This window comes from Brassica oleracea, unplaced genomic scaffold, assembly GCF_000695525.1.
Source record: "Brassica oleracea var. oleracea cultivar TO1000 unplaced genomic scaffold, BOL UnpScaffold00864, whole genome shotgun sequence".
NCBI classification, from domain to species: Eukaryota; Viridiplantae; Streptophyta; class Magnoliopsida; order Brassicales; family Brassicaceae; genus Brassica; species Brassica oleracea.
The window spans coordinates 24610-35282 of NW_013617486.1; the positions used below are offsets into that span (position 1 = coordinate 24610).

Below are 10673 nucleotides of genomic sequence, written 5' to 3' on the forward strand. Positions count from 1 at the left end.
ACAGCGAGTCTGAGCCGAAACCCGATAAGGAAGTAACCAAGGGAGGAACGACGACAAAGTCTTCTATGACCGCCTACCTAGAGCAGATGTTCTCCAAGAGGTTTGACGCCATGCTATCCATGGTAGAAAGGCTCCCAGGCGTAGCTCCCCCAATCCGGAAAAGCGATCCCGACTCCTACGCTGATATTCCTTTCATGGACAAGATCACCCTGATCGAGATGCCGAGAAAATTCTCCTTTCCTAGCGTAAAGGTGTATGACAGTACCAGCGATCCAGACGACCATATCGCCCAGTACAAACAGAGGATGCTCGCTGTAGCACTTCCAAAGGAGTCGCGCGAAGATACTATGTGCAAGGGATTCGGTTCAACTCTGATTGGACCCGCCTTGCAATGGTACACTAACCTCCCTTCCAGGTCCATATCCTCCTTTGCGATTCTTAGCGACAAGTTCATGGAGCAGTTCGGCAGCAGTAGAAACCTGGAGAAAACTTTGGATGGCCTGTACGATATCCTCCAGCATCGGGCTGAAACCCTTGCGAGGCTATAGCCCGCTTCAATTAAGAGAAGGTGGCCATTCCCAAATGTAACGTCCTTACTGCAATCTCTGCCTTCAAGAGAGGCTTTCTCCCCGACGGGGACCTCTATAAGGAGCTAACAAAATACCAGTGCAAGACCATGGAAGACATGCTATCCCGAGCGTGGGCACATGTAAAATGGGAAGAAGATGTCGCAAGTCGCGCTAAGGAGCAGCAAAAGCAAGACCACAAGGTGGTCAGGCCGGACCAAAACGATCGAGGCGAGAGACCCTCTCCAAGATCAATAAAAGATTCCGGGAACAGGAACCGGGGCAGATACCAGAACCAACCGCTCGAGAAAGTAGAATAGATGGCAGTGTCCACGAGGCCAGACATCTCTCACCTCTGTATCTCAAAGCCGAAGCTGGTCAGTGTTCTGAGGCAAATGGGCCAACAGGTCAAGTGGCCTCAGAAGATGAAAGCACCCGATTCTTTCCGGAATCCTGGTCTTTGGTGCGACTTCCACCGCGACCACGGTCATAAAACGGAGGACTGTGTCACACTAAGGATCGAGGTCAACAAACTACTTAAGGAACGACACCTCCGGGAGTTCCTTTCCGAGAAGGCCAAAAGCCATCTAAACAAAGAGACGTCCGGAAAGCCCACTGAAGCTGTTCCCGGCTCGCCACCTCGACAGGACCGAGTAATCCATGTCATATCAGGAGGCTCGGAAATTAGCGGCATAAGCCACACGGCCGCGAAGAAGAGCACCTGGAATGCCAAACACAGCCTAGAGGCAGCCAAGCCAAAACGACTACTCCTGGGTACGTACGAAATAAGCTTCACAGCCAAGGAGCAAGAGAAGGTCCTAGCCCCACATCACGACGCCCTAGTCATATCCCTCACTGTAGAAAATTGTCTAGTAAAGAGGATATTGGTAGACAACGGGAGCTCCAGCAATATCATCTTCCAAGCCGCATATCTCCTGCCTTGGCACAGGTGGAGACATGTACAAGGAATTTACAAAATGTCGATATGGAGACGAAACAATCCGCCAAAATCTCCCGAAGACTGAAGACAATTCCTCGGTCAACTCTGCTACAACTTCAGAGAACTACTTCAGGTCCTTGCTTCCACCTGGCGACCTCTTAAAAAGAAAGGTTCAGACCCTACATTCTCTATCGACCGTCGACAAAAGACCAAGATCCAAGCCCTGCGAAATCAACTCCAACAAGGTCCAGAACCTAAGGATACTTGCTAGACTCTGTTCTGGGGAAAAAGCCTCTTTCTAGGTTCAAGACACGGTCCAGGCCTAAAGCGAACCTGGAAAACGGAGCAAATGAAACGATGTCCTGCCAAGGGGAGCTTGCTGAGATAGGGTAACTCCGGTTGACTCAAGTGCACAGGTTATTCCCCGATATCGATGATGAAATCGAGCAATAAGAGGCAAACTGTTGGGGAAAATACCTCGGAGTAAAATTTCTCCAGACCCTGGGCAGGACACCGGCTTCCATCCCTGCCTCCGGGTAAAATGAAAGTTTTCCGATAACGGGATTCTTCCATATTTCCGAATATGGAAGAGTTTAACCGACATCTACGACTATATAAGGGGAACCCATACCCAAGAATAAGGGATCGACATTCAGAGACTAAGAGATTAGAGTTAGGCGGCTAGAACTAGGTTTATATACCAAAACGTTGTAGTTCCTGCTCGAATCATCAATAATATAATCTTTTAGTCTTGATTCTCTTCTATTATACGATTGTCCTAGTGTCCTGTAGTACTCACAAAGATCCTACACAAAAATCCCCTAACGGAGGTCACCATCGCACCCACGCGTTTCATCGACTGGGAAACTATACAGAGACTTGGGCTCGAGACGGATATGAAGGAGATGATCCGCGAGTTGGGTTTGGGAACCATGGCTATACGCTCTTACGACTTGTACCCCCAGCTGGTGAGATAGTTCATGGTTGTTGTGCAAGTCTACTACTCCAACGAGATAGTGAAGAAGGTGCATGAGGTCCCACTGACTTTCTTCATCCGAGTCATCAGATACAGGATCTCTCTCCTCACACTCTGTGACATCTATGGGTTCAGTCACGAGCCCACACGTTGCATCGTCCCTCTCTTTCTCGGACAGTCAGAGTTCTGGGCACACTTGGCATCTGGTCATTTCGACTCGGGCACAGCCACTCAGACTGACATCCGCCATCCCACCGTCCGCTACTTTCTCAAGGTCCTTGCCAACACACTGTTGTGCAAGATGGAACCAAACAAGGTTCGGGTACAGGAGCTCACTCTGCTTTACTACACGGTGAGGAGTCTGGTTCCGTTGGGTGAGATCTCAGAGCCCGTGGACGATCTGTGTTTGCTGAGCACTTGGTGCAGCTGAAGATGAAGCCAATTGGAGGAAGGGGACGGAAGAAGGAGACAGTAGGGAGTCTTCTTACGCTGATCTTCATGCACATTGGGTTTCCTCTGGATCAGGCCACGGTCAGCAGGTACCGAGCATACATGGACACTGCACATCTGACATACCCGCACGGGCTTAAGGACGAGTGTTTCTGGAATTTCAGAGACGACGCATGTACACACCTGCTAGAGTTACCTCAGCGGACGGTTAAAGATCTTCAGAGCGACCTTGCTAGACTCGAGCTCCATCCAAACCCGCTTCTCCTCCGCAACCCGGCCAACATACCTCGCAGAGTCCCTATGCCTTAAGCCGCCAGAGCAGCCACACGGTCCCAGCAAGAGACCCTTGCCTTCCCACACATCCCAGACATTCCCATGCGCGATCATGGAGACTTCATGCGGGTTGTTGTGGACGCTGTTCAGGCCATCTCGGAGAGAGTGTCACAGTGTCGCTGTGTCTCGAGAGGGAGTGTGCGCTGATAGACCATGGATTTTACCCATTATCAGCCATGGTTTATAAGTGTTTTAAGATATATTTACTACTATATAGAGTCTATTTAGAGTAATTACAGGTTCAGGTACTAACTGGAAGAAAATGATGTATTTAGAGCTATTTGGAGACGTTTTGAGCTTTGTCGGATGATCGATTATTTATCATAATATCGACCGACGGTCAGCAAGAAATATTGATCGATGACGAGCTCTTCTCATAGATCGACAGCGAAGCCATCCGAGAGTTAATGACAAAATTAGAAGATTACAAGTTTCATAAAAGTTTCAATAATTACATTTTAAGTCTCTGGCCGCCTGTTATGTTATATTATTAGGGTTTTGTACCATTTTAGAGGCAGACTTGCCTATAGACCTTTTAGACCTAGTTTGGAGGAAGCAAGAAGCCACCATTGAGAGGAGAGAGCTTAGGATTGGAGAGATAGATCAACACTGCAAAACAGAGAAGATCTTGAACCCCCTTGCTTTCACTTATTTTGTTGCTTACTCTTATTATTCATTCTATTTAAGTATTATTCAGATCATCATAACTATGTGTTTTATGATTATGTCTGAGTAGTCCTTACTGTTAGATTTAGGTTTCTCAATAGGTTGATAAATGTATTACTGACACAGACAGTTGTTAGGGTGTTTAAAAATATAGTTCTTTATCTAGTTGTCCTTAAAGCTAAGTTTAGGATTGATCACCCTTTAAATTTAGATCTTAGAATTAATTGAGATCAAGCCATTGCTTGACTCAATACCTTAAAATAAACTAGTATGATCTAACTAACTAGATACAGACGAGATTTGATCTAGTGAGTTAGAGAATATAAATCAAACATGTCCGTAAAGCTTTCTAGAAGAAGCATTGATCGACGCAGCGACAGTTCTGTCGATCGATATTTTGAAAGGTGTATCGGATCGATCTTGTTAATGAATCATCGATCGATACTTTCTCGTGATTAACATACGATAGTTGAAATCCGAGATCCAGATTAGATAATCAGATTTATTATATCTTAGTTTGAATTCAAGAACCATTAATAAACCCCTAAAACCCTAAATTATGTATTTACTTATCATACCTGAGAATATACCTGAATCTAGCTATTCTCCCAACTGTTAACAACCTCAAACAAACCAATCGAGCAATAACTTTGCTCACCAATTCATTTACTGCTTTAAAACCTATAAACCAATTGATCTAGCCTACTTCAAAGACCATAATCTATTGTGTAATCCTAGAGTCTTTGTGGATTCGATCCCTAAGTACTACATCTGAACCTCTTATTTGAGATAGTAATTCACTCCTTAGGGTAATTTGAGTGATAACAAATTTGGCGCCGTTGCTGGGGACTCTTTCTTATTACCATTAGATTAAGTTTAGAATTTAGTCTAGATTTTGTTACTGAATTTTGCTAAAAGTTTTCTCTCCTTTCCTGCTGACACAGGATCTTAAAGATGGAAGATATGGATTTCGGCCGGACATCGATCGACGAAACGACAACAACATCGAGCGACGAGTCGACGGAACAATCGATTGACGCAACACATCAAACATCGATCGACAATATCCTACCGGAAGCAGGTAAGTTTTCTCTTACCAATATGGCTAATGAGGGAGTACTCCTAGGAGAACCTAAATGTCAACTAAGCAACGCAATTAACCAAATCATAAATGAACAGGAGACTGCGATCCCTGTTAAAATTAATTTGATCTCAAAAAGAGATCATGAAACAAAATTGCCTCTACAAGACTACTTAAACCCTGGCAGGACCTATTCCAATAGGTCTGCTATTAAACTATCCAAAGATGATACCAAGAAATCCGGGGTTAGCCTCGAATACTTATTCTTGGTACGTCAGAATCCTTTTCGTGGAACCATCTCGGAGCACCCACATGATCACATCGAATATTTAGATGATATGATGGATGACGAGTACAATCGATGTAAACTCTTTTCATTTTCCTTAGAAGGCGACGCCAGAAAATGGCTGGACAAACTACCTGCAGGGTCGTTGACCTGCTGGAAGGATATAATGAATACCTTAATTAACCACTTCTTCGATGAGACGCGTTACTGGGATGTAAGGAAGAAAATCTCCACTTTCCGCCAAGATCCACGAGAATCATTCAGAAACGCTTGGGAGAGATTCAAGAGTTACCAGCTTGAATGCCCCCACCATGGTTATTCGGAACCGCAGCTCATTAATACCTTTTACAGAGGTATTAACTTGCATTACCAAATCACGCTTGACACAGCCAGTGAAGGGAACTTCAGTACCAGGATCCCTGAAGAAGCGAAGCGCTTGATCAAGAATGTAGCTACGGGTAGATCCTACGAAATAATGGACGTAGAGCGAGGAAGGGGAGTTGACTCGATGGAAGGGCCGCAATTAGCCAAAATCAAAGAGTCTATAAACTCACTTCATTCTGCTCTAGAGGAACAAAGCCAATTTGGAATTTATCAAATTGACGATGATACCCTTTATGAATTGGAACAACAGGTGGACTTCGTAGATATTCCAACCTTGAAAAATGGATATCCTATCCCTAACACCGATATTTTTACCCAAAATTACGATGCTACTGTTGGATCACGCCGAGCCAAAGCGAAATTTAGGTTAAACCAAGCTTTCACGGGAAATCGTAAAATAGCCACTGACCTGAACCGAATGATAGACATAGTCTACAGTGAGCTAATGAGTAAGTTCGACGCTTTAAGTGAACACATTAAGAGACTGGACGGTCAGGTCGCGGAAAACGTGACCGCCATCAAAAGAGAGACAGGACGTCTCCCTGGGAAAACTGGCGCGAATCCGAAACGTCAAGTTAATGCTGTGTTACTAAGAAGTGGAAAACACCTCAACCCGAGTACAATAGAAATCAACAATGCAGGGAAACGTACTGAAGTTGAGAAAACCGGTGAAAGTAGGTCGCAACCAATAATCCTCGATAGTCATAACCTAGAATCAGAAACACCTTGAGAGAAAGAGCGGTCCAACACTGAGGAAGCGGCCATGAACCTCGAGGAGGAAGAAGAGGAGTTGGAAGAAGATGTGGAAAACGATCGACAAGAAGGAACCAATGTAGATCGACCCACTACGGTAAATATCGATCGAAAAATTGGAAATAATGTCGATCGACGCTCGACTCCTGCTGATCCAGCCGTAGAGAGAGTGTATAGAACTTTAACACCCTTTCCTCCTAACAAGACGCAGACTAAGCGAGAATTAGATAAGGCGATCTACAAGAAAGTATTTGATAAAATCACGTTGGAAATGCCATTGAGTGATGCCATAAAAGTATCACCTTCAATAAAGAAATATGTAAAAGACATGGTATCCATCAGCTTCCCAGCCGCTGAGCACAGCGTCACGATGGTTTCAGTGCAATAATCCAAGGTGAAACTCCGATCAAGAGGCTCGATCCGGACAGCTTTGTTTTGGATTGCAATATACGGAATAAAAGTTTTCCTCGATCCCTTTGTGACCTAGGTTCTAGCGTAAACCTCATGCCGCACTCTGTCGCGATATCCCTGGGATACGACAAATTCAAACCGAGCTGGACCAAGCTGAATCCGTGTTCGATCCAGCTCGGCCGTTCGCCGAACTAAACTTGGTCCAGCTCGGCGAACGGCCGAGCTGAATTACTCGGATGATCTAGCTTGTTCGATTCGACGAACTGATCATTAGACCTTTGATAAAAATTTTCGTTCTTTCTTGACTTTTTTTTCTTGTTTTTATGGAAGGGAAGTTTTTATCGGAAGTTTTTCCGACGTTGATTTCATCGTGACCGATTTTGACCCCAACAGTTAGCCCCCCAGCTCGTTAGGATCGTGAGGTTCTTGCGAAGTGGCTTAGACATGTTTGAATAAGTTAGACGGAATTGACTATCCAAAAATCCGAAGATGAATAGTGAATCTTTTCGCCTATAAGTAGTTGGAGTAAGTTTTCAAATTCTTTACTTGCTCATTCCCACAAATTTTCTCCCAAAGAAGATCCTTTGCTCTCTTCTCTTCCTTTTCCTCTCCTTTTTTTTTGAGAAGGAAAGAACATGCTTTCAAAGAGAAAATCTTCCACCAAGTCTCGTTGCGATCGTTTCATTCCTCATGGTTCCAACTCGCAGCATGTCGGTGTTGTGCCAAAGGTGGAGTTCTCGGTCGACTCGATCAATCCTAAAGAGATCAATGAATACTGGACGGCTAGGGGCGAAGTGAAACCTCCAGTTCATGTGCTATGGGTTCCTCCCACTTTTAAAACAACCCTGTGGCCGGCTGTCCGAGCAGGAGTTGTCCAAATGGGCTTGCGACCATTAGAATTTTTTGCAAGATTCCTAAATTAGTCGAGTTTCGCCTCCCAAAAGGTGGGGAAGTTGCACAATTTCTGCTCGAAGGCTATTTTACGTTCTATGAGGCGTACTTGATGCAATGTCATCTATGGTTCCCTATCCCGGAGCTTATCGTACAGCTTCTTAACTGTTTCAACTTGTCGATCAGCCATGTTAATCCATGCGGTTTACAGCACCTCGTTGGAATCTTAGAGCTGAGTTACGAACTGGGGATCACCCTTGGCGCTGATCATCTCGAGGCCTTAGTCGAGCCCCGATGGTCTACTTCTCTTGCAGCCGAGGCTCCTAACTTGTTGTAAACGCTCATACGCAAATTCGGAATAAGACTTCTTTTTGCTATCTTTTTACGATTTATTATTTTTGCTCGTCTTTATTTCGTGTTCTGATTGCTTGGCGTGCGGTTTAGCAGATATCCGGGACCTCTGGAAAATTAGGGTTTTCCTAACTTTCCTAATTTAAAAGGAAGTCGGCAGTGCAAATTTTGGTTCCCACAGTTTGGCGCTAGAAGGAGGGGGGATACAGATTACTCTAACTCATAGCCGCAAAATGCTTGATCAGAACAGTATCTGGAAATACAAAAGACAAAATCGCAGTTCGCAACAACGCTGGTAAGACAACTCCAGCCGCCACTGCGCCTATGGCCAACGCTTACGCAAACACCACATTTCTTGAGAAAATCGAAAACCTTACCGTGACTTTTCACCACAAGAAGTGCAATGAAATGAGCTCGCGATTTCTCTGTCTAAATATAAAAGGAAACGATAAACTATATCAAACCCCGTAATTTTGGCTCTTTACCGAAATAAAGAAGTCTCAACGTGTAAGGGTTTTATCAAAACACGTTTTCCGAAAACTTTTCGGAAAAGTAAAACTTGCTCTCCCCAAAACCGCAGAAAAACCTTAGGTTAATCGCAGAAAAAGGAAGCACAGCAAATCGGGTACATAACTCACCGATGTATTTCTTCTGAATATCTTGCGGAAAAACCCTAGGTTAGTTGGGGGAAAAAGGAAGCACATCAAATTGGGTACATAACTCGCCGATGTACTTCTTCTGAATATCTTTCGGAAAACCCTAGATTAATCGTAGAAAAAGGAAGCGCAGCAAAACGGTTACGAAACCCCCACGGCCGTACTTCTTCCAAATAACTTTCAGAGAAACGAAGTTTATTTCTATAGAATCACTCGAAACCTAAAACCGCTGACGAAGACTTAATAAAGCAAAATGGGAGATCGATGTTTTCAGAAGCCTAAGATTTCGTAAGAATTCAAGTATCACCTCCATAGTAACAAATTCTGCGAGTTGTCGATGTTTGTTACCTAAATCTTATTTCAGAAAAAACTTCTCGAAACTTCCACGGATAAGAGAAAATTTTTTGATTAAGTTTGGTTGCAATAATTAACCTCGTCACGGCTCTCGTACATCCAAAACTTGAAAACTTCTTTACGGAAGAAATCTCGCAAAAATTATGCTCGACAAAATCTTGCAAAATAACCTTTGTAAAAACTAAGCTCGACAACATTTTACGAAAAACCTCTCGTAAAATTAAATTCGATAACAGTTTGGGGAATAACTTTCGTAGAATTAAACTCGATATTATTTTTTGGAAAAACTTTCGTAAAACTAAAGTTGGCAACATTTGCCAACCTTCGAAAATCTAACAACGATCGTAGAAAAAGACTCTCGGATAAAGGAAAGAGATGGAGCGAAATCCGAGAATCAAAATTCCCCCATCCGCCTCTCTCCACGGTTTCACCATCCTTCCTCTCGTGCCTTGATCTATTGCCAAAACCTCATCACCTGGCGAATCTTCCTGATCATCCTTGGCATCTCTTGATCGTCCCTGGCTATTCCTAAACGCTAAAAAGGTTTCGACGAGATGTTTATTCATTTTCCTAAATCCAATGATACTAAGATTGAAACATGGATCACGAAAACAGCAAGATTGGCATCAGCCAAAACGCGGCCAGGAAATCCGAGAACTACGGGAAGAATCAATATTCTTGCAATTCAAAATGGGCACACAGACACAAAAAGAGTAAGGGCAAATGAGCAAGCAAAACGGAGAAGAGGCTAACCCGAATCTTCGAGAGAATTAAGTTATTTCCGACTTGAAATTTTTGAAATCAGACTTGGAATTTTCGTAGGAAATTACTAAGAAATAAAAACGCCTTTGAGACTGCCATAGAACTTTAGGGAACGTAAAACGTAGGTGGAGAGTATAGCGAACTAAATCTTAGGCGATTTTCCTGTCTCAATATATCGTTCCATAAACTGTTCAGCCAGATCTTGCAAACCGATCTAAACTATCTGAAACTCGAGAAATGATCGCCACGCATATCAAGCTCGCTTCCTAAAGAGAGAAAAAAACTAGAGACATGAACGTCGTCTTAAAACCGATTTGTTTCTAGCAATTTTCTCAAAATCGACATATCCCAAGTCGTCAACCTGGAAACAACCAACTCACAGTCTCAGCGTCGTCTTTAAATCGCCCTGATTGTCGATCATTCTAAACATCGGAAGAAGAAACATACACAACCCTTCAAAGTATCGGTTCAACCGTTTTCTTTGGTTAAAATAAGGAGGAGTAGGTATGTATACTATACTCGTATACTCCCCCAAACTTCAAAAACTTTTGCAAATCGTCAAGAAAACGCTTTCGTTAAAGAAAATCGTCCCAAATAGGCAAACGACAATCGAAAATTCGTCTAAACGCTAGCAACATATCCAGACGATCATGGACATATCTCAAAAGACTATACAACATTTCTTGTCGCAGTCATGCGTATAGAAAACCTTCACCAATATCAAACTGAAACTCGACGATTAGCCTAAGTCTTGAAGCCCTTTCCGGCTTTATAAAGCCATTTTCGTATAAAAATTTCTACGAGAAATCTTGA

The 10673-nt window shown here is 43.5% G+C and overlaps 2 protein-coding genes across 2 annotated transcripts; both read left to right on the top strand.

Annotated features, from left to right (window-relative positions):
• The first annotated feature begins 886 nt into the window (after window positions 1–886).
• On the top strand, window positions 887–1591 carry LOC106320259. The gene has a single exon (XM_013758626.1). The coding sequence runs from the start codon at window positions 887–889 to the stop codon at window positions 1589–1591; it is 705 nt and encodes a 234-aa protein (XP_013614080.1).
• A 3441-nt stretch (window positions 1592–5032) lies between these two features.
• LOC106320260 lies at window positions 5033–6412 on the top strand. The gene has a single exon (XM_013758627.1). It carries the CDS (start codon window positions 5033–5035, stop codon window positions 6410–6412), a length of 1380 nt encoding a protein of 459 aa, XP_013614081.1.
• Window positions 6413–10673: the final 4261 nt, after the last annotated feature.

Bases quoted from the DNA above. Each gene is read 5' to 3' on its own strand.
- LOC106320260 (XM_013758627.1), top strand. From the start codon at position 5,033: ATGGCTAATGAGGGAGTACTCCTAGGAGAACCTAAATGTCAACTAAGC.
- LOC106320259 (XM_013758626.1), top strand. From the start codon at position 887: ATGGCAGTGTCCACGAGGCCAGACATCTCTCACCTCTGTATCTCAAAG.